At 41.2% G+C, this 27,750-nt stretch overlaps 4 protein-coding genes across 8 annotated transcripts; 3 read left to right on the forward strand and 1 right to left on the reverse strand.

Annotated features, from left to right (window-relative positions):
* Nucleotides 1-472: 472 nt before the first annotated feature.
* On the forward strand, nt 473-1,384 carry cldnk (claudin k). Its single transcript, XM_062407372.1, has one exon. The coding sequence runs from the start codon at nt 475-477 to the stop codon at nt 1,120-1,122; it is 648 nt and encodes a 215-aa protein (XP_062263356.1). The 5' UTR covers nt 473-474; the 3' UTR covers nt 1,123-1,384.
* A 1,778-nt stretch (nt 1,385-3,162) lies between these two features.
* hgs (hepatocyte growth factor-regulated tyrosine kinase substrate) lies at nt 3,163-12,491 on the forward strand. Of its 5 annotated transcripts, none has more exons than XM_062407368.1 (20): nt 3,163-3,323; nt 5,169-5,253; nt 5,371-5,446; nt 5,640-5,732; nt 6,429-6,552; nt 6,989-7,041; nt 7,248-7,316; nt 7,473-7,597; nt 8,172-8,286; nt 8,384-8,482; nt 8,568-8,663; nt 8,778-8,816; nt 8,917-9,081; nt 9,205-9,418; nt 9,501-9,673; nt 9,761-9,901; nt 10,248-10,431; nt 10,597-10,733; nt 10,816-10,998; nt 11,135-12,491. In XM_062407368.1, exons 1-20 carry the CDS (start codon nt 3,287-3,289, stop codon nt 11,240-11,242), a joined length of 2,316 nt encoding a protein of 771 aa, XP_062263352.1. In that variant the 5' UTR covers nt 3,163-3,286; the 3' UTR covers nt 11,243-12,491. The 5 variants fall into 5 exon arrangements, with proteins under 5 accessions (XP_062263352.1, XP_062263353.1, XP_062263350.1 ...); XM_062407369.1 differs by having other exon boundaries at nt 9,208-9,418; XM_062407366.1 differs by having other exon boundaries at nt 8,172-8,285; nt 8,359-8,482.
* Nucleotides 12,492-12,549: 58 nt separating this feature from the next.
* zgc:103625 (methyltransferase-like 26 B) lies at nt 12,550-14,145 on the reverse strand. Its single transcript, XM_062407373.1, has 6 exons — nt 13,670-14,145; nt 13,306-13,468; nt 13,105-13,164; nt 12,941-13,008; nt 12,772-12,850; nt 12,550-12,690 (listed from the first exon to the last, which is right to left on the reverse strand). The coding sequence occupies exons 1-6, from the start codon at nt 13,867-13,869 to the stop codon at nt 12,643-12,645; spliced, it is 618 nt and encodes a 205-aa protein (XP_062263357.1). The 5' UTR covers nt 13,870-14,145; the 3' UTR covers nt 12,550-12,642.
* A 541-nt stretch (nt 14,146-14,686) lies between these two features.
* mrpl12 (mitochondrial ribosomal protein L12) lies at nt 14,687-18,785 on the forward strand. The gene is made up of 5 exons (XM_062408850.1): nt 14,687-14,892; nt 16,545-16,743; nt 16,842-16,907; nt 17,109-17,246; nt 18,158-18,785. Exons 1-5 carry the CDS (start codon nt 14,834-14,836, stop codon nt 18,272-18,274), a joined length of 579 nt encoding a protein of 192 aa, XP_062264834.1. The 5' UTR covers nt 14,687-14,833; the 3' UTR covers nt 18,275-18,785.
* The last annotated feature ends 8,965 nt before the right edge of the window (nt 18,786-27,750 follow it).

The raw sequence follows: 27,750 nt of genomic DNA on the forward strand, positions 1-27,750 counted from the left end.
GCTTGTGTTCAGAGTCTCCTCATGTTTTTCTGAGATAATCCACTCACCCAGCAGGCGTAGCTTGACACCCACAGCTATGTCAAAGAAGGCTATTCTCTGGGCTTCTAAATGGAATCCACTAAACATGGGCCTCCCAGCCCAAATATTTATGATAACTACTTTATATGCCCCATTAGTCTTTTCCTGCTTGGCTAATGTAATGTTTTCAAAAGAAGCAAAAAGTTATGAATAACTTTGTATTTTCAACTCCGTTTATGCTGCTGAGTATAACTGTATTTAAATTGATTCTTATTGTTTTTCTGAATTTCAGGATACCCGCCCCAAAGTTTGAGGATCCAGTGTCGGAGCACGACATTTGCAGAACTGTAGACAGTCACATTTCTATTGTGGAACTATAACTGAGGCCTCCGCAACAAACAGAGACTGATCAAAAAACAAAGACCATTCGATTTGATCCAAACAACATCTGTCACCATGGCAACAACAGGCATGCAGTTGCTGGGCCTGATCATGTCCCTTGTGGGCTGGGTGAGTGGGGCGATAGTCTGCTCCCTCCCCCTGTGGAGGGTCACTGCCTTCATCGGTAATAACATAGTGACGGCTCAGATAATTTGGGAGGGTCTCTGGATGACGTGCATTGTGCAGAGCACAGGTCAGATCCAGTGTAAGGTGTACGACAGCTTGCTGGCTCTGCCCAGTGACATGCAGGCGGCCCGGGGTCTCACTGTCTTCTCCGTCCTGCTCTGCGGCCTGGCTCTGTCTCTGGGGGTCCTAGGAGTCAAGTGCACTAAGTGTGTCGGTGTAAACAGCCTCAAAGCCCGCATTGCCCGCATTTCTGGAACCCTCTTTGCCATTGCAGGGTTCCTCTACCTTGTGCCCGTCTGCTGGACTGCTCACTCCATCATCAGGGATTTCTACGACCCACATGTAGCAGCTCCACACAAGCGAGAGCTTGGCCCTGCCCTTTACATTGGCTGGGGGGCCTCAGCCTTGCTCCTCATTGGAGGATCTCTGCTGTATGCTGGGTCAAGTCCCCCTGGTCTCCCAGGCTCTCCCACTTTCAGCAGTGGAGAAAGTAGTCCCCGCAGGGCACCTGCCTCACAAGTTAAAGGTTACGTCTAAGTTCCTCGAATCTGAATACGATCAAGTCTCACAGATCTGCCCAAAAAGATGACAAACCTGTTTTATCTCCTCTTGATTTTGCTCCTTGTAATGATTTTATATTTAATGTTATACCAGTTTGCTTTTTTCTTTGAAAAGCCATAGGAGGCTGTTTATAGAAAAATGAACTCATTCTATGATTTCATACCTGATATCCTCAAATAACCCTTTATTCTCTGTCTGTCGGTGTAAAATACAATAAAGTTTTGGTTGTCCGAATCTCCTCAGAAGAAAATGTGTGTGTGTGTCAAAATCTTCGTTGATTACTGATATAAAATCCTTTAAAAAAAAATCATACAACCATATGGGTTAGAAAGAAGTAGTACTTCTAAAAGGCAAATCTTTGTTAGGCTCATTTATGTAAATGATTATATGCGTTCTGCTGAGTGGAACAATAGAACAATGGGTGTGTGTTAACATTGCTGGTGGTGCCATACTATGTTTGTGTGTGTGTGTGATGCTCCGTCCTCCTCCCTCTCACAGCGACTCTGTCCCAGGGACAATACATATAATTTTTATAGTATTTAATGAAAATCTTGGAAATCCAAATACAGTAACCCTGACTGTCTTAGCTTGATTGATCTCAAAACACATCTAACTCATCAGTCATAATCACAATGGACAAGAACTCAATAATAAGGCTGAAGGCTAAATGATATTAAAATAGATCAATTCTAAGAATGTGAAAGTCACATACTCCCTCTGTGTGTGTGTTTGTGTGTGCGTGTGTGTGTTTGTGTGTGTGTGTGTGTGTGTTTGTATGAGAAGTGTGTGTCTATAAGTCAGTGTCAATGTAATGTGGGATGTCTCAGGCCAAAGTAAAAAAATATATATTCGTGAGACATTCTTCATTCAGATTCAGATTAAATTTGAATTTCCAAAACAATTTCACAAAAATGAAATGATAAAATGTCCTGAAGTTGAATCAGTTTTTGCCTTTACAAGCTAAATAAAAAAACATTACATTATAGATAAGACACACCCTGTATTAACAGTAAATTTTGACACATTTATGAGGGTTTACATTGTACAGATTGTTACATCAGATTTTCTTTCTGTTTGTGACAGCAGAGGACAGAGCACCACAATGCCACATTATAGAGCACTACAACGCAACAATAACAATGGGCATCAGTGTTCCAAGTGCCAGGTAGTGACTCATTCATGACCTAAGCAGGCCTATACCAGGGCTGGTAGAGTAATTCTGTGAATACAGTAAGACAATCTGTGCTATTGGAAAAACAAAGTGAGACAAGTGCACTAGTTACACAGTAAATGATCAGTGCAACAACACAATTATTGTACAATTTCATCCCACTGATTGTTATTGATTGAGGAGCTAAATTCTCCACAGGGCCAACCACAGAACAATGGAGGAGGAGTTTGACATCACCATGTTGCTAGCTCACCAGAGTTACAGTATTTTCTGGGGATATACGTCTGAATTTATACGGTGTATCAATGGGCCTCTTTCAAAATAAAAGAAACAATGTCTAAAGAAATGGCTCTTGAGACTGAATGGCTTTATGATTAGTTGAGAACCACTTAAATTATAACTTGGGGATTTGGAAACTCCATGTCTTCAAACAAACACAGTGTAATAATGAGTGTTGTATCCCCTCTCAAAATGCAGTTGAGTAATCAAATTTCATTCTGAAATTGAAAATAAAAAGTTAATTACTGCCTTTCAAACAGTGTATAAAGGTTCAGCGTGCATGAATTTAGTGACATCTAGTGGTGAAGTTGCGTTTGGAGCTGAATACCCCCCCACCTAGTTTCTCCAGTCTGGGCTACTGTGAAAAACATGGTGGCCTCCGTACAGGACCTGCTCCCGTAGTAAATATGAAGTATTTAAATATAAAGGGCACATTATAGGGAGAAGGAAACGTAAATTCTAACAATTTAGATGAAAAAAAATCGACCTGCTGTTTCATGTTTCAGTCATTAGGGGGAGCAAATCCCTCCACCTCGCTGTTTCTGCGCCGGAAGCAGGAAGTAGGAAGAGCAGTACAGCTGTGCTCCGTGGCTAACAGAGAAGCTAACAGGCTAACCTTAGCGGTGGTAGTACCAGGCTCCGGTGACCAAACAAGAGACTCGACAGCGACTTTGACGCTCCGAATCGAACATGGGGAAAGGCGGAGGCACATTTGAGAGGCTGATCGGTGAGTTATCCGCCCGTTCGTCAAGTTGACGGGTTATCCGCCAAGTGAGAGTCAATGTACGACGTCTCCCAGCGCATTGTTTTGACAGACGTTGGGGCTGTGGCTCTGGCTCTGGCTCTCGGGCCAGCTAATTTTAGCCTGCTAACACATTCGTTGCCATTGTTTGGGATCCCGGTTTAGGCGAACTACCTTTTAGCTATCTGGCCAGTTAGCTGGTAAAATCTCGTTTGTCATCAAGTCTATTCGGATCAGGATCTCATCAAATCCATGTCCTTTGTTTTATCGTTCAGCTATTAGCCAAGAAAAAAACCTGTCGATTCGGTTCTGACAAGACAATACTTGAACGTTAGACGTTGTGTTGTGTTAGTCCCTCTGTGGCAGGCATCTAAGCAAAGTGTCATCATGTCTGACTTGTTGTGTTGTCTTGGTGTTTATGATCCAACAGGTTTATCAGCTAGCTGCAAATCTCTTCCATTTTGAGATCCATGTTTCCCTGGATATTATTAACTCTTTATTTTAGATGGCAGTTGTCAAATTTAAATCTTACACCGCAGGGATTAGCCTACTCCTGCACGATCTAACGATACATGTAATTAAATGTGTCTAACCATGTTGTAGGCGAAGGTGGATTCGTTAATCCAGCTGGAAATAGAGAGATAATCAAAGCAGATAATACCCGAAGTTAAAGTAATAACAAGTGGTAAATAATTTACCAGCATCCTAATTCTAGTTGGCAGATTAATGATAAGCCCCTGGGTTACATATAAGCTGACAGACCATAATATCCCAGTCGATAAACCACTTTCTGTGTAGTGGCATGGTCATTTGAAACACTAAGACATTTAGAAAGACACACGTGTTAAGGTATGACCGTTTTATGTAAGTTAGATATATAGTATTGCCTCAAGTTCAGGCCCGAAGGATAGACCTCATCTAAAGCCCCATGGGAGTATAAAGAGACACTGTGCCATAGGAGGGCATATTTCCATATAACCAAAAATACAGTTAGTCAGATAACCACAGACCACGGATTGAAACCTTTGGGATCGAGGCAGCCAACTACCTTGTGTTCTGAGACTAAACATAAGTCAGGAATAAGTTGACATATAAGGAATGAGTTCAGGCCCCCATTTAGCAATATTTGCAGTTATTAAGACAATAAAAATCCTCAAAATATTATGTTATTTAAATTTAGGCATTTTGTTTTAAACTTTAAGACAACATTTATTTACGATTAGTTAATTTGTATTCAGTTTACTTGTGTTCAGTTTACGCTCTGTCAAAAGACAGAATGCATTATCTGTTCTAATACCACAGTAATTTCTGTGGTGCAATCCTTAAAGGGAAAACATCATGTTGTGGTTGCAGTAAGTCGTTAAAGACAAAGTTATAAGAGAATAAAATACATACACATGATGTTGAGCCAAGCGCTTAGTAACCTCTTTATTATCCCTATATCAATAAGTTCAAATTGTAGATAAGAGACATTCTCTGTATAATGAATTGTAATTTAACTGCACTACAAACTTAAGCCCCCAAAATGACCAAATATTAAAGCTCTCTGATACAACTTCAATAAATCTGAGCATAACCTTCAAGAAGGACGTAGCTAACAGTTTAAGTGTCAGGCGTCCCTAATTAACTGACAACTGAGAACAGATTTGTGTTTCATCAACATAAAAAGCTCAGATTAACATGGTCTCCATAAAGTCATAGCAAGTCTATAAAGTGTCTGAGTTTTGGAATATAGGAAATCTGCAGATTTTAATGACATGTTGGTTCAGTGTTGCAGAAACTTTGTGGTGGACATTAGGCAGACAGTAATCCCACCTGTACTAATTTCAGATAAAGCCACCAGTCAGCTGCTGCTGGAGACAGACTGGGAATCCATCCTGCAGATCTGTGATCTCATTCGACAAGGAGACACACAGTGAGTAATTGCTAATCTCTGTCAGCTTTAATATTAAAACAGTTCATTTGACGGTTTGTTTTTATATTTTTAGATAAAGAAAACTACTGAGCAATATTTGTTTTTTTGTCCTTACAGGGCTAAATATGCCATCGGAGCCATTAAGAAGAAGCTGAATGACAAAAATCCACACGTTGCCCTGTACGCACTGGAGGTAAAACATTACACTGCTGGTGAAAAAAAAATAAAGAACATGTACAAATTTAAGTAAGTTAACAGGAAAACCTACCGTTCTGCTGTATATTTATTTTTTAATGGTTTGCTTATTTTTGGGAGAGAGCTGCCACACATGAAATACGCACAACATAGTTATGGTAGTGAGTAATGCTATGGTCTCCGTCCCTTAGGTGCTTGAGTCAGTTGTGAAGAACTGTGGCCAAACAGTCCATGATGAGGTGGCAAGTAAACAAACTATGGAGGAACTGAAGGATCTGCTCAAGGTCATTGCATTTATTTATGTCTTGGGCATCATACTGTGCTGTTTTATTATGGATGATTATCATCTAAACCAATTATAATATTTCTCTATGCATTGAATTGAATGTTAAGTGAAAAATGCGTATGACTATTTATTAGAGTGCAGAGTAACAATTTGAAATGATTGACTTACAATGGAGTTAACAGGGGTAAACAGCAAATCTTCTACTAACTAACTTACCTAATAACTAATAGTTTGACCTCTTATTAAGTTAATGTCTGTGCAATTACATATTAGTTCTCTAAAACAAGAAGAGGAATGTTTAGAGACAGTTACTTTAACATCTCAACAGACTTGAGTCAGGTAGAGTTGTCTCACCACCTTCCCTCCAGCTCTCTTGACTGGATAACTGTTCCCTGCTGTGGGGCAGGTGGCTGCAGTGCAGCGTGAGCAGGCAATATTTGATTGGATCCTCGCAGCCAATGTCGGTTCCTCTTCCTGATGATGTCACTGACTTGTGACAGCAGAATTTTTCAGAAAGCAAGGGAGTTCCCCCCCTGACCTCTTGCCATCAGACAAAGTGCTGCTTGACGCAGTTTGCTCACTCATATCAGTGTTATTCAACAACGGAGTGATAGAACATAAAAATAAGAAGGATTTAAAGGTATGTTTTTTAGATATATACATTTCCTTTACTCTGTGGTTCTTCTTCCACCAGGAACAGACTGAAACTAATGTCAGAAACAAGATCCTTTACCTGATCCAGGCCTGGGCTCACGCCTTCCGCAATGAACCCAAATACAAGGTGGTTCAAGACACTTATCAGATCATGAAAGTGGAAGGTAAGTGGCCAAATGCTCATATACTATTTGTATTCATTCAATCTTACCCAATTCCCTACATTAATGTGTTCAGACCCTGTTTTAACCATAGACAAATTCAATGGTACATTTAGTTATTCAGGTAGTCATTTCCAACAATGCTTTGATAAAAAATGTATCCTGTTATTGTCACTTTCAATATATGTTCACTATGGTATCTGCAACTATTTAAAAGCCATTTAATTCAGACAGCCAATAAGGACATAGAAATTATAAAAAAGTCTTTAGTTTTATTTCTGGAATAAATAATACAAATAACCAGGGCTCCCACTGTCTCCTACTGTTCGGTGCTCGGGCCCTAAAAATAAACATACTGGTTTAAAACAGGACTCAGGCTTGAACTTAATTTTGAATTTGGTGTGTTTGTTTAACATTTTTGTTTTTCTTTTCTCAACAGGTCATGTGTTCCCTGAGTTTAAGGAGAGTGACGCAATGTTTGCAGCTGAGAGAGTGAGACATGTAGTTATTGATAATTTACTGTGGTTGATTCAGGTTTATGAAATTGTGTTTTCTGTAGAAGCAGCATTCATTTTGTAGTAAAATAACACTTATGAAGGTGATGCTGGTCAGGAATAGAGGATAACCTCCATGTTAACGTAAACCAGGCTCCAGTTAGTCATCATGTCAGTAGTGTTTGATGTTTGTTTGTTTTTTAGGCCCCAGACTGGGTTGATGCTGAGGAGTGCCATCGGTGCAGAGTCCAGTTTGGAGTCATGACAAGAAAGGTAGGCCAGGCTTTAGTGTAACTAGGTCTCTTGCAGTTTTATGGTTTCCTTCTTTCAGTTACAGATATGTGTGTGTGTGTGTGTGTGTGTGTTGAGTGCTATGTCTGTTGCGCATGTGAGGAAGTTGACCTCTATTTATGTCCCGTGCTTTTCCAGCACCACTGTCGAGCCTGTGGCCAGATTTTCTGTGGCAAGTGTTCGTCTAAGTACTCCACCATTCCGAAGTTCGGCATTGAGAAGGAAGTGCGTGTTTGTGAGCCCTGCTTTGAGCTGCTCAACAAGTGAGTCCTGGGAAAAGTATAAAGTATGGTGATCCTCTCCATGCTAATACTTCATTAGCATTGTTAGCAGCAGCCTGACATTTCTGGTATTGATAATTATTATCCTGCCCATGTTGTGTTATTGTTTTAGTTTAGTTTGAGGTTAGACACACACTAGTAGATTGTCCTCTTTCTGTGCTTGATCACCGAGAGATTTCATAGATTTAATGCACTGCCTTGTGTAGTTTTATGTCACTCAACCTGAAAAGCTTTGCCCATCTATAATCTTATAAACGTTTTTTAGGGATGTAGCTCAAACAGTAGAATAATGTCCTGAACAAGCAGCCATAGCCCAGCGGTAATGAGCCTAACTGACCTGATCTCCAGCACAAATAATCCCACATAGCCATAGAAATTAAGAATAATAACTTAAAAACGCGTTATTGCAATACAAAATTTAGATAATATTTTATTGTTAAAAGTCGTATGCATTCTGCTGTTGCTTGCTTGTATTGTTCTGTTTTTTGGTTTGGTGGAATGCTCTTCTCTGATTTACAAGGTTGTCTGACTTCCCTCATCCCTTTTGCCCCACCAGCCACCCCTCCCTCTCTCCCCCACTTAGGAAAGCTGAAGTCAAAGCCCCGAGTACCACAGGTACTCCTGAACTGCCTCCTGAGTACCTGACCAGCCCACTGTCCCAGCAGTCGCAGGTAACTGTTTAAAAACTATATTTATGGGGAAATAAAATGGTTAACTTTACAGTTCTCACTTTTTTCTCCCTTGGTCTCACCACTTCTCTCTGACCAGATGCCCCCCAAGAGAGATGAGGCCGCCCTGCAGGAGGAGGAAGAACTGCAGCTGGCCATTGCCCTGTCCCAAAGTGAGGCTGAGGAGAAGGAGCGCGCGGTGGGTCACGAACCAAAGTGTTGACTTTGTGTTTTTACAGCCAGTTTACAGAAATAAACTGACCCATAGCTGTGTGTTTTTACAGAGGCATAAGAACTCGTACTCGGTGTATCCCAAAGCTGATCCCACCCCAGTGACCTCCTCAGCACCACCAGTCAGCACCCTCTACACCTCCCCTGTGGTTAGAATTGTCTTCTGGTTAAATTAATTATTGTTGCAGGCGAATATTCTTTATTATTATTTTATAATATTACTAGTATGAAATATATTATCTACTGTACTGTGCTCTCTCTAGAACTCCTCTGCTCCATCAGCTGAAGATGTCGACCCTGAGGTACAAATGTTGTCCTTCTCTTCTTTAAAACCTTTGTTATTATAGATAAATGGAAACGCTACATCTCGACAATACTAATATGTCTGTCACAATGTTCCAGCTGGCCCGCTACCTGAACAGAACATACTGGGAGAAGAAACAGGAAGAGGCTCGCAAAAGTCCCACCCCATCAGCCCCTGCCCCTGTGCCACTGGCTGAGCCTGTGCCAACAATCACTCAGCCTGTAGAAACTCATGTCCCTGTCCAGCCAGTCAGCATAGTGGAGGTATATTGAAATATTATGATGAGGGTGGATGTAAGAAGCAGTATTTTAATGTTTAGCTGAAGGGAAAAAGGCAAACCACGAATGACTCTCTGCTCTTTGCCTCCCTCTTGTCTCTGCCTTAAGCAGCAGTACCAGAACGGGGAGTCGGAGGAGGACCATGATCAGTTTCTGAAGGCTCTGCAGAACGCCGTCTCCACTTTCCTTAACCGGATGAAAAGCAACCACATGCGTGGACGCAGCATCACCAATGACAGTGCTGTGCTCTCCCTCTTCCAGTCCATCAACAACATGCATCCACAGCTCCTGGACATCCTCAACCAGCTGGATGAGAAACGATGTGAGTGTTAGCTTTTCAGGAGTGTGTTTGCACCTATTTCTGTCTCTCTGTGCGTCAAACCCTCTGAACTATGACATTGCAGTGTACTATGAGGGGCTGCAGGACAAGCTGGCTCAGGTGCGTGATGCCCGGGCAGCTCTCAACGCCCTTCGTGACGAACACAGGGAGAAGCTGCGTCGTGCTGCAGAAGAATCAGAGAGGCAGAGACAGATCCAGCTGGCACAAAAACTGGAGATAATGAGGCAGAAAAAACAGGTATACCAAATGATGCTCTGCGATTAGCATGCAGATTGGTACTCTATTCTATTACCGTACTCAGAGGTCTTTGTCACTGAACTGCAGGAGTACCTGGAGATGCAAAGACAGCTGGCCATCCAGCGCCTCCAGGAGCAGGAGAAGGAGAGGCAGATGCGCCTGGAGCAGCAGAAGCACACAATCCAGATGAGAGCACAGATGCCTGCGTTCTCTCTGCCCTACGCCCAGGTACACACTGTGGACTGATGTCTGTAACACTGGTTCTGCTGATCTCACCAGCTCCACATCCACAGAGAACTTCTTCATCATCACCACATTCTACTAGTCCAGACGTTACCCTACCCTCTCTCAGCACAGTGGTCTCTATTTAGGAAAACAACCGCTATTTCATCTCATGTATCATATTAGAGGATTGATTAAAGTGCATTATTTAAGTTGGCCAGTAACAATGTCTGACATCAAAAGCTGTAGACACCTGTGTTATAATTAAAATATAGTAGAAGACATTTACATCACCATAAGTTTCTTCTTTTAGAACAAATGTCAAAAATCTTCTGCATTTGCTGTTACACAGATGCAGTCATTGCCCCAGAACGTGGCAGGAGGGGTGGTGTACCAGCCTGGTGCTCCACCCAGCTACCCAGGCACCTTCAGCCCTGCTGGTTCTGTGGAGGGTTCACCAATGCATAACATCTATATGAACCAGCCTGGGCAGGCTGCACCTCCACAGTATCAGGCCATGCCCGGCCCTCCCACAGGTGAGGAGCTCAACAAGAAGATGGATAAAGATGCTTTGATATATTCTTGATCGCTTCAGAAATAGAAAATGTTCTATGTTTGGTTATTAAGTATTTGATTTAATTCTTAATCGTGTTTGACTAAGTGTTCTCCTGTGTGTGACTGATTGTCTGCTCTTCATCCAGATCCGAATATGGTTAACGCGTACATGTACCAGCCTGCGGGAACAAACGGGCAGCCTGGTCCTCCACCTGGTCAGGCTCCACCCAATACAAGTCCACCCTACTCCAACTATCAACCCACACCCACACAGGGCTACCAGGTCTGATTGTCTCCCAGTTTCTGAACACAAATATTTTGTATTAAGGAACTGTCTTTCTAATCTTGATCCTGGTTCTGTGCAGAATGTGGTCTCTCAGGCCCAGAGTATGCCTCCCATGTCCCAGCCTGCACCCACGAATGGTATGGGTTATATGGGCTACCAGCCATACCCCATGCAGAACATGATTTCAGCATTGCCAGGACAGGACCCCAATATGCCCCCCCAACAGCCATACATGCCAGGCCAGCAGCCCATGTACCAGCAGGTCAGTTGTTAATTATTAGTTGTGCATAAACACTCCAGCACACTAAACTGACATCAAAATATGTGTTTTTACTTTCCAGGTTCTGCCGATTGTCATTAATTTCCCTCTTTTTACTTGTTTGTCCCTTTCTTGTTAGGTGGCTCCCCCCGGTGCCCCTCAGCAGCAACAGCAGCAGGTGGCGCAGCAGCAGACCCCTCAGGCTGTGCCGGGCAGCGCAGAGGCACAGCTCATCTCCTTCGACTGAAAGCCCTGAGGCGCCAGAGTCCCACACACTACGCCCTCTCTCTTCCTTTGGTCTTTCCTCTCTCTCTCTGGACTTTCAGGATGCCCTCTGGAAACACACACACACACCTCCAACCTTCCACCTAGCTATGATGTTGTGGCAAACGTGAAATATTGTGATGATAATGCGCTCCTTGCCTCTCCCCCACTGAATTACGGGAACCTGAGGTGGAAGCTATGAGAGAGGGCACCTTAACCCAGATCCCCTCCACCCTCCTCGTCCCTCTTTCCACCTGACATGTATTTAGTACTTCCTTATTAAATTAATAACTGAAGCTCAGAAATAGTTGTGGTATTAAAGTTAAATATGAATAAGAAAATATAACAAACGAGAAGAAAACAAATATAACCGTCCTTTGTCTCATATTTTTCTAAAGCAAAATTTGCATGTTAAATTTCAATTATTTTCTGGATTGGAAGTTAATTATCTCAGTTTGGGGAGCACCTGAGAGACAGCAGGGTTTGTGCTTTTTTGAAAGGTTATGGCTCTGTGGAAAAATAACTGTCTGGGGATCGCAGTCACAGGCCCTAAAATGAACGGCGCTAACTCTCCACGTCCATCAGGTTCACAGCTTGACATTCCAGTTGTAGTTTTCAGTTCCATCCGTTCCATGCGCACAGATACTCACACACTTGGGTCCTCTTATCTTGCTTTGGCATTTATTTGTTGTGCACTGCTTGGACTTTTAAGTGTTTTAATGTTGTTTCTGAGATGATGAAACAGGGACATGAGAAAAGTAGCTTGATGGTTGTTTTATCCTCAGTAAATCTACATTAATATTGATGTCATTGAAATCAAACAACAAGAAACCATTCAATTGACATACTATAGCAATCCAAAAACTCTAAAAGCATCAGGCCACCCTTTTTATTAAAATAACTAATGGAATATACCATGAGAACATAACAAAGCATGGGATGTTGCATCGTGTTTGCATCTAGTTATAACAGTCACAATTGAGGCTAACAACATAATAACTACAGGTGGGCTTTCTTATTATTTTTTCAAGTGTACTTTGCTCTCCAGATGATTAGAAGTTATTGCAGGGTGACATGATGTGCTGCATGTATGTATGTATCACACCCCCAATCAGTGATTTCTGTTGCCGTTCAGTTGCCATCTGTGAACTTCTTTATTCCATCATACTGATCTGTCTGACTTACAAAGTAATTTTCAAATTATATTTAATAAATATCTGGTTCCTATTGTCCACCTGGCTCATCTTTTTTTCTATTCACTTCTATCGAATTTAAAAAGACACAGACGTGAATGGTTTAACAACCTTTATAAAAGTCAATACAAGCTTTACAGTATACAAATAAGAATATTTTTAAATCTCCTTTGTGCAGTTTGGCTTTTTCTTAAATTTTTCTGAAGATGAGGCATTTGTAGTATTCTTCCATCTCGATCTGGAAAAAAAAGGTTAAAGGTGTAACAGCAACATCATGGTTATTATAAAGTAATACCACCGGCTACAATTAACAACTCACAATCCTCTCCATACGAATCCCGTTCCCATAGGCCAGCTGTCTCAGTACATCCATATCCGGAAGACCCCACTCTGGATTCCTGTTAAACAGAATAAAACACATAACTCTCTCAACATCAGACAAAACAACACATTATTCTAATGTCGTATTGAAACAGATGTCCACTCACATTTTTCGAATCTCCTCATCCAGTTTTTCGTTACAACTTGGTGTGATGGTGCCATTAATAGCATATGCCTGAAACATAACAAAGATTTAGAAATGTTAACAGGCTGTTTTTCATACTTACACGATGCTTCTTTCTTAGGCTTAAGAACTGCTTCCTTCACATACCCCATAAGTTATCAGAAGGCCATTTAGTTTGAGGATCTGACCTGCTCCACTAAAAACACCCTTGGAACAAAACAGACAGAAACAGGTATTGGATACATTTTCACGTTCTATTTCATGAATGAACCACTTGGGCGCAGCGTCATTATTTTTCATCGCCTATTAGCTCAACAGCTTCAGTTGTTGTTTGATAACCAGACTTACCTGTGCTGTTTTGAAGGAGCTGTACTGCAGCAGGTTAATGGCTATAACAACGTCACAGGAGCTGCGGGGAATGCCGGCCCATTTCTCCCACGGTTCGCTGGCGTCTAGGTGGACAGGCTGCAGAATGGTCTTGGCATGGGTCGCAGCAATGTAGGCCTTGATACTGTGATCCAGTAATGCAGAATTAATTTTACATTTAAGGCTCTAAAGTCTTTAGATTCTCATATATCAATCTTACTCTATGAGCTGGAAAGAGCTCAACCTGCCTTCTGAAGCTTATAACACAGTTGATAGTATCACTACTGCAGCCAACTATTTGGATATTTTCAGTGATTTCTTTCTTTTTCTCTACTCGTACACAAACCTGTCTCGAGACTCCTCCTTAATGTCCGATGGCTGCCAGGTGACAAAGGGCATCTTCTGGGCAAAGCGTATCACATGCTGCCCGGTTCCAGAGCCCAGCTCTAAGGCGAACAGCTGCCTGTGGGACTGGTCCTCCAACACTTCTTCAAGCATTGAACACAGGCCCTCCCAGTTCCTCTCTGCCTGAGGAGACAGCAGCATGATCTGAAGGAAAGAGGCAGGAGAATGTCTCACTCACTTTTACTGTACACCAGCAGAAGATGTATTGATTTGCTCTCTCCCTCTTTCCTTCACTGGTGCTGGTTGACAGAAATTAGCTGGGAAGTGGCATAACGGTGGCGAGTGACTGACAGCAGATGGTGGCAGAGATTACCTGGTTAAGAGGATTTGATCTGTGCTCCTCCTCAGAGTCCAGAAAAGAACCGAGCAACACAGATCAGTTCAATTCTCAATACATTTGTGTCTGAATATTGTGTAGTAACTATTGTTTATTATATATTTAAATGATCCATCTCTCTATTTTTGTCTTTATTGTCATCATGAAGACATAACTGACCACTCTTTTTACCAGTACCAGGAAGAGAGACAGCATCTCACCTGGACCTGTTTCTCTGCATTGGCTTCGCAGTATAATATAGAATTCAGGCTAGACTTCAGTGCTTTTATTGATATATTTATATCTTATTTATGTCTGCGTATATATATTTCCATCTTTTAATTTGATTTTAATAATGAACCATAATCGTATTTCTCTTAAACACTATTTAAAGTTTTCTGTTTGAAACTTTGCAAATATTTATTGAAATGAATATAAACAAATGTAACTCTACTTGACTCAACCAGTTTCCAGTGTTTAAAGTTAAAATAATAAACATTAATCTGTTGAGGAAGAATATTTGTCCTCAAATTATAAACTGTTTCATTTGGCTTAATAACTGTAACTACTATATTATTCTTATGCGCGCTCGTATTTATTTAACTATATAGTTATTCGGGTGTCCCTCACGGGCTGCCGTAGTTGCTCGAACAGTTCACGCAGGGCATTCTGGGTAGGTCAGGACGCCATGTGCTTTTGAAGCAGCGGACCCTGAAGGAACATCTGTGGCTTAAGCTCGGCTCGTATCCTCCAGGACACCGGGACGAACGGCTCCAGCTCTCGGCCAGCATGTACTGCTCCACACGCTGCCTCCGGACCGCGCTGCGGGTCGCGGCGAACACCCACCGGTACGTGACGTGCTCCCGGGCGGGCAGCAGCCGGTCACGTAACACCGGTGCTGCAGCAGCGGCGGCGGTAACTGACCGTCTGTGCCCGTCTGTCCCGCCGCTTCAAGGGCAGACAAACACACACAGTTCCGCCGCTGGTTCTGCGTGTTGAACATGTAGCTGGTGGGATTTACTGTGTTGTATCTGCGGTTGTGAAGATGCTAGCTGTTTTTAACCTGGTGTTTGCGTGAAGAAGATTAGCTAACGTTAGCTCGGTGACTTCAACCCCTTCTGACTTTAACACTATGATCATGTAACACCAGCAAATAGACTCGTGAAACATGTCGTCTTGACTATCAGCTGGATTTTTATAATGGAATGAAAGTCAAACATAATGTTGTAGCTGTTAGCTTCCTCTTTGTGGGATGAGGCAGCTCCTGACAGCCAAGGTCACAGTGAGCTGCAAGAAACCAACGTTACTTGTGCTTGAATAACCTCAAGCAGCATCCTCCCTTTTGTCTGTGTGTCACTAAACAATGAGCAAACAATAATGTGACATAAATATGTGGATTACATTTTGTCTGCTTTAGATCAAGATTTGGGTACAACCGTTTGAATTGTCAGTAGTAAATCCTGAATGGAAATGCACCACTTTCTATGTGTTTGGCAGTCAGACATGAGACACACATTTGATTGTCAGATGATCATTGATTGTACCTGTAAGGCTGCGGGCTCCTTGGGTCACTCAGTGGAGAACAGAACTCAACCCAAGACAAAACTATTCTACACGTGATCATTTAGTTTTAATTGTTAAATTAGCCCCCAAATGCCTTATTTCTGTTTTTTTTTTCACTTCTCAAACTTTAAAAGATTTTTCAAATTGTACAAAATCTCTGCTACGCAATAGTGGAAGTTGCATGTTTAATTTTACATGCAGTGACAGGAATTAAGAATCTTTGAAAATGATCAAATCTGACAGATTTATGTCTCACGTACACAAATCTCAGTCCACTAAATATGCTTTTGATTTTATGTATTCAAGATCAACGATTTCAACAAGTAGATTAATATATTTAGATATTACTTGTGCACTGTCCAAACACAGTAAGGAGGTAAAACACATGATTGATCTACCACAGATTTGAGAAAAATGTTTCTCTGCTCTAGAGGAAAGTTTAAGACGTCAACTTCACTCAGGAGCAAAAAACTTGTGCTAAGATCTTAAGGAAACAATAATGTCATATTTATCGAGATAAAAATGATTGATATGAGTATTGATTTATCTTTATCTTGATCTGACAATTCACCTTATTGTCAAAAACTATCTGAGCATTATTCTTTGGATAATAAATGAAAATGTTGAAAAATGCCCTGTTTTGCAATGTTAATTAATGTGAAATGAATCAGTGGATCTGTCCCCTAATATGCACCAGCACCAACATGTAGCGGGTATCTCCCAGTTCGCATTCCTCATACATGGGTAAAAACATTGCTTCCGTAAGGGGACGTATTGTTGTCGAAATCTCTAGATAATCTGATCACAGATTGATCAGTGAGAACAAAGTTTGAATATCCTGATGCCAGATGTTTCTTACAGATGTTCTTAGCTGACTCTACACACTAGTTATGTTTCCTGTGTCTGAGAACATGAGCTAATTTATTTTATTTTCCAGGCAACACCTCCAGCGGCAGACCCCGGCTCTGTGTGCACTCAGACTTCTGCGGACCAGCCCCACCACCCACTCAGACGCCATCCTCGCCCCTCCGTTAGACGGAGCACCCAAACAGTATTCCCCCAAAATCGAGCAGCTCGTCAATGACATAGCCAGCCTCACTTTGTTAGAGGTGTCGGACCTCAACGAGCTCCTCAAGGTTTGTGGGAAAAAGCTTAAACCACAGTTGATCTCTTCGGATAGATGATTTTACGTTTTTTTATGTCTACTAATCCTTAACTCTTTTTGTGATCATAGAAAACTCTGAACATTCAGGATGTTGGAATGATGCCGATGGGTGCAGCAGCTATGCCTTTGGCTCAGGTGAGAATTATCACAACTCTAAATGTATTATTTACAATGTTACGCACCACTACAAAATCCAGATCAAGTCAAATCGATGGTTCCCTAACTCTTTATCATTTTCATGGCAAAGTTTAAAGGCTTATTGAATCAGCATCAGCTAATTGTCATCTTTCCAAATGCAAAAATTAATTTGCACTTCTCTCCCTTGTGTGTAACTAGGCTGCAGACGAGGAGGAAGTACCGGCCAAGAAAGAGAAAACTCACTTCACAGTAAAATTGACGGAATTAAAGGGGGCGGAAAAAGTCAAACTTATAAAGGAAGTGAAGAACTGCATTCAAGGATTGAATCTGGTTCAGGTAAGTCACCATTAGAGATCAGTCCTGATCCGAGTAATTTAAAAGAACAATGTGTACCAGAAAGGTATCGTAATACCCCACAGTTAATGAAACAATACCCCACTTTATAGGGCTTTTAATAATAACAGTGATCTCATAAGAGCAGTATTTGCTATGAGTTGCAAGGGGCCGTTTGTGTGACGGTGCTCTATTAGCTTTCATTGTGACAAAACATATACAAACACAATATGAATTTATTTCGCTTGCATTGCTGACAGTCGGTTCAGCTCGGGAACACCAACACAAACCCAGTGAACCAACATGTCGAACCAGAAAGGCATCTTGCCCATAGACACACCAAACTGTTTATGTAAAGAGTGACAGGTTAGTGACTGTATCAGATTACACCAAGTCTGTCCTCAAACTCAAAGTTAGTCATATTATATAGAAGTAGGATTTATTTTAAGACATCTGAGTTTGACCTACAATAAAGGGCAATGCTAATTTAGATTTGCCTGTGAAGCTAAGATTTGAAATAAATTAGTTTTATTGAGCATGAAAATTATGAACTGACATTTGATTGTGACAAAGATCAAATCCAAGATCATGAGCCTGCACTCTCCAGTAGTGCACCAAAGTAGAGCCAATAAAAATCCCTCTGTACGCCTCCTCTGGCAACTTTCTACTTTTCTATTTGGTCAAACTATAATAAAAAATGTGAACAAGCCATTCACCATTAATATTGAGATATTTAGACACAGTTGTTATAAAAGATTTGATTTTATTGAGGCTGTAAAGACTGTTTCTATGATCTCGGTCCCTCTTTTAACAATTCTATGATTTATTTTGAGTCGTGGTGTTTCAGGAAAGGCCGAGGACATTATACCAGGTCCTGTCATGTAACATGTTTTCTTTTCTCTTTCCTAAACCAGGCTAAGAAACTAGTGGAGGCTCTTCCCCAGGAAATCCGGGCAAACGTATCCAAAGAAGAGGCAGAGAAACTGAAAGCGGCCCTGGAGGCGGCAGGCGGGACTGTGGTTTTAGAGTAGATCTTCGTAGCCACATTTTCATCAGTCTGCTGCTCCAGCACTTCGTCCTTCATTTTATTATTTCTGTTTTTTGTTTTTTTTTTACACGACAAACAAGAGAGAAAACAAAGAAATGCCTTCTGACATGAATCCGGTCTCTCAGCAGCGTCAGGTGGGGCGGTGAGACTCAGACTGAACTTTCCAGGCACACAGCCTGCACATGCGGCCGCCCCGCTGTTTGCTCGTCCACGTGTCCGCTCATGTGTCTGTCTGATACCGGTGTAGCAAACAAGCTACAGACACAGTGGCCTGGGTGCCAAGTAAGTCGGTTGATCATTGTGTGTGTGTGTTTGCGTTTGCGGGTAACTCAAACTCCTAACAGAAGGAAAGATGATGCTGTAGGGACATGGTTACCGTTCCCTATGTTAAAGAACAACAGATACTGTATCTAGCTCAACGGATGCCGGGGCTCAGTCTGTATATTGCTCATAGAATTGTTAATAATGTGATTAAAATTGAAATCTTCATGTTTTCCTTCTCTTATGTTTTCTTCTATTGAACTTGTTGATTTTGTGCTAAATGTTGAATATGACAACTTTACAACTGATAAGAAAGGAATGTGAAGTTAATGTCTGTGTGGTTTCAAATCTGTATTGGGAAGAAGTTAATATTCTTATCTTGAGTCTTACTGCCGCTGTCCACTAGAGGTCATAAGATCTCTTCTTTTCACCTCTCATGGGTTGAGTATGCACAAAGACACACACACAACGTACTTCTATCTTAGTGAGGACAGTCATTGGTATAAAGCCCTCCCTAACAAACTGCCAAACTTATAACCAAGTCCTAAACTTCACATAGCCCATTCAAAGTGGGTCAGAAGGAGAGGAATGACCAAAACGTCCTCGCCTTCAATTGGTGTAATCCCTCCGTAGATATCAAACACACACCTGCTCAGCTTTCATTGATGGGACTTTGCATTGACTTCCATTCATTGTGGACGGTGAAACCCGAATCGTTACCCTCACCAGGACCTCAGAAATTAAGTTTTATCTAATTAAGACCGGGTCTGTGTTACTGCTGGAAAATGTGGGTTATTAGGGTTAATAAAAAACGATCACACAAATAGACGTCGTAGATGTTTAAATTAGTAAAGATACAAGAGTACATGTAATTTGTAATGAGACTAACAGGTGAAATCAACAATAGTGGACCCCTTTAGGTTTTAGTGAGGTCTGCATGAGAAGGGCCAGTCGCTAGATTCATGAACCAATACGTTGCCTCCATGGTGTTTTTCAGTTAACGGATGGAGCCTGAGTTACAAAGAACATGCACCATCTGGTGGAAATGTGACATTGACACAAGCAGATTTGTAAAATGCTGACTTAACATAAAATACATAATAAACAGTGGCTTCTTTTCATTAAACTGTAACCCTCAAGCTGCTGTGTGATGTTGGTTGTGCTGTTTTTGACGCTTGCCATGAAAAGACAGATGTGATCTCACCATCACATCTACGGCCTATTTGTTCAGCATCTGTTGTATACCTCGTCCTGATTCAGCCATTTTAGGCAAAGTTTAATTATATTTTTTCAATGCTTATTAAGTTTTTCCAGCAATCTGTGGCCTTAGGTGTGTGTATTAGGGCAAGAGACATTTTTGATGTCCTTACATGTAAGAGGAGCAAAACCAATTAGGTTTACAACAGGGTACGTGTTATAAACCAAGTTAAATATGACGTCATTTGAAACTACAGGTCTTTTCAAAAGCTGCAGCCCCCCCCCCCCACACACACACACACCCCAAGAAAACTTAAACAGGCAAATACAATTCAGCCAATGTTTTATTATTCACATCTGTGCTTCTCCTACTGTGACGTGTCAAATGCCTTCAGTGAAGAAGTTCCATTGTTACATCTGAGTCCCTTTTGCATTGATGCACAGAGGAAACCCATCACACACCTGAGAGATGAGAACTGGACTGGCAGAGAAACGTCCCAGGGGGCAACTAAACAGTTTACATATTTTGCGTAAATTGAATTAGGCAACTCATGTGTTTTTCAGACTCATTATTTGCAATACCTCCAACCCTAATGTAAAAATCCAGTATGCATGTAAAATAACAGGAAATTAGAATCATCTGCAGAGTAATGTGGTTGATTCTAATCAAGTAGGATGTACATTTAAACATTCTGCTATCAGATGTCAGTTCATTCGGTACAGTGAGCGAAAACTAACAGCAGTCCTGTAAAAACAAATTTGCAATTACGAAGGTTACAAAAATTCTGTTTTTGTTGATTTTTGAGTGTGTGAGTGTTTCTCCTATTTCCTTCATTGATATGCATTAGTGTAGACTAAATAATGGAAACTCCTCTCTGTGTAATGCAATTCAGTTCGACAGCTCCACAAACAGCCACCGCAACAAGGATCATAAAGTTAAATCAACAATTCTCCAAAACAGTTTCAAGACAATGTGAACAGTATAACTTTCTCAAAGGGAGGATTTATTGCAGTTAAGTCTTAGACTGAATTAGTTTCAGCTCGCTCTCTCTGTGTCTCTCTGTGTCTCTCTCTCTCTCTCTCTCTATTTCTGTAAATATATATATCTGTCTTCACACATATCTGCATGTATCACATCATGTAGCAGTTTGCTCATGTTTTGCATTTGCTCTCCCTTTGATCAGGTTACTGCTTCTGTCAACTGTCCTGAGTGGGTCATCTCCCCTCCTGACACAAATACACCAAAACACACACACTCACACAAATATAGACACACAGACACACACACACAGACGCGTTGCAGTGTCAGGCTCCTCGTTTGCACAACTGCTGCAGTACTCTTAAAATCATGTCACAGCAAAGAACCAAAAGATGTGAGCGAGAACATAAGAAATAACTCCTCAACACTTGTTATTTCATGTTCTCAAGTGTTAGGAGTGAAGATATCCAGTCTTGTGACCTTTTGACCTCGACAACATTATAATGAGACCACTGCATCTGTTTGTGACGGATGTTTGTTAGAACCTTCTGACACGCGTGTTAGCTGAATCCTGTGATGCTGGAAAACCATGTTTATGATAGCAGCAGTGCAGCCAGTTCTCAGCCCAGGGACAAGGAGAAAGTACCGTGAGGCCGGACTATTCAGTCATATGGTTTTTCCAAAATGTCATTATGAGAAACTAAAAAGCAGATTTAAATGAAGTTGGCCTGCAGTGAGTTTGACCATCGCAGTAGCCTGTCTATACCCTACGGATTTAATTAAAATATAAGATGAGGCTAATTTATTTTTTGATTCAACTGGCACTGGAACACAATTTTCTTCTGGAAATTGAGAAAATGGTTCACTTGGGTCTCATTGACACAGTCTTGGGTGTTTTTATTTTTACATGCTGCTTGATAAAATTTTACTGTCTCAAATTTTATTAGCGTCTCATTTCCTGATGAAAACGCGTCTCGGGATAGCTTGTTGTTTCACGGGCGATGACTCCTTTTCACCCAATATCCGAAGATTTTCAATAAGTTGAGTTTACAATGGTGTGCCTAGATTACTCCCATTATGAAAATCTATAAACAGTTTTGGACGCTGTAAGAGTTAATGACGGAGGCATTTTTACCTCAGGTCTACAGCTACTGAATGGACCTTCCCTAAATTCACCAGCATGACTGAATGTGATGTTAATGTTAGTTTGCTGATAGTACCATTTTAATAGGGAGCTATTATCAGAGCCTGATGGTGTGAGGACTCTATTGTTGTTGTTATTATTGATGTATTTTAGAGGGACTCAATACGGTCCAAAACGTTTCTGCTCCGGCAAAACATTAGGTATCATATTGATCGTACACATGGGTCTTTAAAAATATATTTTTGTAATTGATTGTTATTATAATTTGACAAATATTGTACACCTCATTGAATCATTTGGTAAATGAATATGCCATAATAATAATATAATAATACAAGTTGAGTTTAACTTTGCAAAGTAAACGTAATCTTAATCTAAAGAATTCAGGACATCTCACATAGGGAACCTTTTTCATCCTTTGACGTGAAGGTGTCAAAGGACATATAAAATATGACAAGAAACTTTAACTTTAATGTGATTGCTATGGTGTCACGTCTGTGTCATGAATCCATGTTGGGGACAGAGATGATAAAAACGAACCTAATCATCAAAACCAATCACAGAATGAGAACCCGGATCAGACAAGATGAGACTAGACGAGACAAGATGAGACAAGATGAGACAAGACAAGACTAGAGGAGACAAGATGAGACAAGACAAGACTAGACGAGACAAGATGAGACAAGACTAGACAGCTGGCCTGTGGCTCGACATATGGCTGCTATTATTGTTACTGTCATAGATGTTATTAAGTTAATAATGACAAGTATCACTTTTATTAATGTTATACAACCCTACATACATTATTATTATTATTATTATTATTCCTCTCCCATTTTTCTCGTCTCACCTCAGCCGGTGGAGGCAGATGACTGCCCACCTTGACTTCTGTTCTACTGGAGGTTTCCTCCTGCAAAAAGAACCCTCCCCTGTTGTCAGGTGCTTGCACATAGTGTTAACTGCTTCTCCACAACATTGTAAGGCTCTGATATTCTTATGTAAAGTGCCATAAGACAAAGTATGTGAACGGTGCCATTAATACAATGAATGGAATAACTAGAGGATACTAGAAGGATTAAATGAGGTGACGATGGCCAGAGTTCAACTTTACTGAGAGATTATAAGGTTCGGCGCTTTTCTGGCCATTCTTCAACCGCAACACAACCCAACACAACAACTGAGGAACAGAAGGGGGCATTGTGTGTTTCACTTGGGAATCCAGCTGACCGGGAGAATGTCCGAGTTTAATGGATATGTTTAGATTTTCAGACAGAGATGAAGGATTAGTTATGTAGAAAAAAATAATTTACAAAAAAAGAAAAAATCCCAACCTGCAGCTTCATGTTTATTGCAGGGATGTACTGTGGCCGGGCTGCATACAGTGGTCTGCCGTGCCTTCAAACATTATGTAAAATCTGTCTCTTCAGCACTGAAATGATAAATCATTCAATAAGAGTCTTTAAACCCACCTGAAAAAGTATTTAAACTTCAATGAAGAGCTTGTTTTTGCTGCCTGGTTTTGCTGCACTGTGAAATTTAGGATCGGCTCAGAGATAGATCAAGATTTGTCGTCACTATCCAAACGCTGACTGTTTTTTTATGCTCGACAATAAAGTTTGAGGGAGCAATTTCCCCTGAAATCAAGATAATCGTTACGAATGTGACGAGTTGAGATGGTTTGCTTTGGATGATGTGGATTTAGCTGGTAGAGCTTAGGACAAAGCAATTAGACAGATTTGTATACACCCCGGCCAAATGTTTTCATTGAGAGATGTCTACATGCAAATTACCAAACTGGCTGCAGTGTAGCTCCTGAGTCCTGCCTCCTCCATGTTAGTGGACAGAACATATACCAAACTAAAACAGTACATGTTGTGGTTTTTATCACACTGATGTATGTCCAGGTGTCCATTATTCTTTCTGTCATTTAATCCTATAAACAAACACAATAAAAGGCGAAAGATCACGACTGACAGCTGAGACTGACTCACGATTGGTCAAGCATGTGTTTACGTGAAATCTCGCTACTGCGGCTCCATCCCCAGATTAGGCTGCACTACTGGGTCGTAGAAGGAAGTGGGGACATCTTTATTTACAGTCTATGGTCACACGTTTGTCATACAACCTACTTCATTTTACTTCACTTACCTCTTCTCCCTTTAGCTGTTTCTTGTCAGTGTTTTGTCGTGTTCTGTGTCTTTCAGCTTGTGTGCATCTTGTCCCTGCAGCTGTCTTGTTATGACCCAGACAGTTGTTTAAGGCCACTGGCCGTAATCAGACTTACATAATTCGATGTGTCTTTTTTGTGTCTGCTTGTTGCGGACTGTGTCACTGTCTAACAGACCCAGCAAAGCTGAGCCTGAAGGCATGTCACGTGAGTGCATGTCACCTTCACTGGTAATGAGCTCCGTCCTGTCAAAAGTTTATGCACATGTTTCTTGTATAAATGTTGCTGTATCCTAAACTTGTCATTGAAATTATGGCGATTGAGCTTTTTATACAGTCTTCATATTCCATGAGGATCATTTTGGTGCTTTGATCGATATCTGAGAGCGTTGTAAGGAAAAGACACTTAGAGGTAGCAGTGGCCTGTGTTAGCCTTTCCAGGTGTCATCGAAGCTGTGCATCTTCGTCATCACTTAAAAAATATACTACTAATATAAAGCACAGACAGGAAGTCACATACCGCTATCTGCCTCAGAAATTTCATTTACATGTTCCGCCCTCTGCAGCCATAACACAAAATGAAAGTGACTCATGCATCCCCATCTCCAGATCAGGCGCTGGGGTGAAAATGCAATGTGATGTATGATGTATTTTTTCTTCTTATCTGTCTCCCACAGCGTTACAAACACAGAGGATTTGAATGATTTATATTCACCGCTGTGGTACAATACCTGCCATGAGCTGTAACTATGGTACGTAGGATCTGAGGGTTGATGGCAAAAAGAAGGTTGATAAACGCAGACCCTGTAAAAATGAAAAGTGTCTTTGAAATTAGTATCAGCTTATAAACTCTCACACTAGGTGATTACACTTCTCAAAACGAGGCGTTCTTCTTTGCCCTCTGGGGGGGGGGGGGGTGTTACACTGAAAAATAGTGTGTCAAAATTAGTAAGAGCTGTTTATTGGTTTGTATTGATCCATAAATTGTTGGTTCAATCCCAGGGTCCTTCAGTCTTTGGGCAAAACCATAGACTGCATATAAAGTTTAACAAACCCTCTCCATCACCTCCCACTAGCCAAAAATAAAGCCAAAATATGATCTATAAAATATAATAATAGCTATTATATAATATATCATATTTTGGATACAAATGCAGCGGTCTTGTGCAGTTGGATAGAAACTACCTTGAAGTTTGGTCCTTCCACTAAGATGGAGGAGCCAGGGTTTGTGACCTACACTGCAGTCAGCCACCAGGGGAAGAACAGAGCGCTTTGGCTTCACTTTCAGGGAGCAGTCATGTCGTCCATCTTTATATACCGACTATGTAGTGAGCTGAAACGCAAAGCACTTTGGATCATTGTCATTGTTCGAACTACAAAAATATATTTGTATATGTTTGTGTTGAGATAACTTTGTGTGTCCATGAGATTCTGTTTTTAATCAATATTTGGAAAGTGCATTACAATGTTATTCAAGACACTGGACATGAGACAGAGTTCATAGATAAAAAAAGAGATACAAAATAAATTGAATAATTGAAGGAATTAATAAACAACATTCCTTTAATTGCTTCTCTGGTCACTAGCCTGTTGATCAATCTGCATGCATGAGTATGATTCTGCTCACATGAGGACGATCAGCAGGTTTTTTGGGTGAAGCAACGTTCACAGGCCGCTGTGAGTATTGGTTCAGCAGCAGCATGGCTTTGTGGTGTCTCATTATATATGAGCCTTTTAAATTACCTTTTGTTGATGCACAGTTCATCATCCTCAGCCCTGAGAGGCACCTGGTACTATTCCATGGGTTACTTACTGCCAACGTCACTGTCAGTATTACAGTGATGGTGGCGGTTTCCAGGGGTTCGGACGCTGTGTCTGTGATGTACAATTAAAGAAAAAAGACAGATTCGCTTTCTAGCTGTAGTCCAACCTGAGAGATTTTATTTGTATGCTAAATAATATGTGAACATCTCTTCTGATAGATCGTAATGGACTCTGAAGTTGCCTTTGCTGTGCTCCACGGCTACGTGTTAAACCTGTGCCTTGGAGAGGCAGATATCATCAGATGTTGTCACAGAGCTCAGCATGAGCGCATACTGTTGGCAGGTAGTGATACATATAAACACACACCATGTAAGATTACATACGTCTGCCTACTCCTTCTTCAGTCCATGCCCCTTTCTTTCATTTTGTAGTGAAACCACAGACGCAGGTTGAGGTTTGTATCCAGCTCTTTATCAGGCACTCTATCACTGAACGATACAGACTGACCATCAAAACATCCACTGGGGAGACGGTTAATGATGTTAATGATGTGTGCGCCCACACAGACAGACACACACACACACACACACACGTATGAATTCAGCTCCTCTTTCCTTCTTTTCTTTCTCTGTCTACGTTTGTTCCTGGAAGAGAGAAAAACAGAGACGGCAAACTGAAGCTGTGAACTGACTGACTGACGATCTTGGAGCGGTCTCTACAACAAAAACAGAATCTGAGAAAAACGGAATGATTCCCAGACCAGATGTTTGGGATAGCACCATATTTGAACATGAGGAAAACCTAATTCATAGCCGCGAATTGGCCTGATTAACATGTTCACTGTGTACATGTTGTGTACGTTCATGCTTTGTATAGACTGGAGAGAGTGTTGACCACTTTTTGATCCAAATCAAAGACCGCCATTTCTATCCCATTACTCTCCGTTGAGACGGAGGCATCAGCACAAGGTTTCTCCTCCAACATACTTGCCTCTTAATGGGGAGACAACACCAAAGTATATTGAAACCTTTATGTATCACAGGATTTATCCGTTACATACGATCTGCTCCATTCCTATCTCAAACATGGCTAAAAAAAGTAATGATTTAAGATCCTAGACTGATCTAAATCTCCAACCAAGAGGACTATATACATAAACTGTCAATAACTTTGGCAATTTCAACTCCTCTGCAGCCTTTAAAGGAAAACATGTGCTGAGAAAACAATGTTTATCTAAACAGTGACCCTAACTTCAGCTGTCCCCATCCGGCTGTAAAGGTTTGTTAGATATTAGCTTTAAATGGCATTTCCATGTTTAAAACTGTCTGGGTAATAAAAAAACATCAGCGGGGAATGGTGTTTCCCACACTAGAGTCTGCATACGGCTGTTAACAATTTAATGCAATAGAGATTAATTCGATTGCATTACGTTACCACAAGAGCCAGTGGGACAACAAACGTCCCAGTAATTCATATGGTGCCGTCATTTAGTTTGCTGTATTGGACATTTGCATTGAGTATCTGTATCCTTTTTTTACAAAAACTGAACACAGAGCAGCCACAAAGCGCATATGTGCAGCTGTTATTTCTCAAGCAGAGCGGCGTAATGAGCACTGCTGTCTGGTGAACTCTCTGCCAGGGTTTGGGGGCCTACACTTCTCACAGCCTCACCTCGGACGCGAGAACATCATTATATTCTTGTGCAGCGGTGAGGTGGCATTTATCTGCAACCTCCTGGAGCCATTGGAGGAAATCCCTTCTCCTGTAATTGGTAGTCCTTGGCCTTCCCTTCAGCCGCTGAGTCCCCCTTCACTAAGCCTTCCTTCTGGGGATTAGTCGCAGCATTGGATTCACAGGATAGATGATAGTGCATCGATCTCCATCTCGGCATTCAGCCACCAGCTACTTCTAAATAAAAAGGGCCCTTTAAGATCCCTCTACAGTATTC

The sequence above is a fragment of the Platichthys flesus genome, chromosome 16 (assembly GCF_949316205.1).
Source record: "Platichthys flesus chromosome 16, fPlaFle2.1, whole genome shotgun sequence".
In the NCBI taxonomy this organism is placed as follows: Eukaryota; Metazoa; Chordata; class Actinopteri; order Pleuronectiformes; family Pleuronectidae; genus Platichthys; species Platichthys flesus.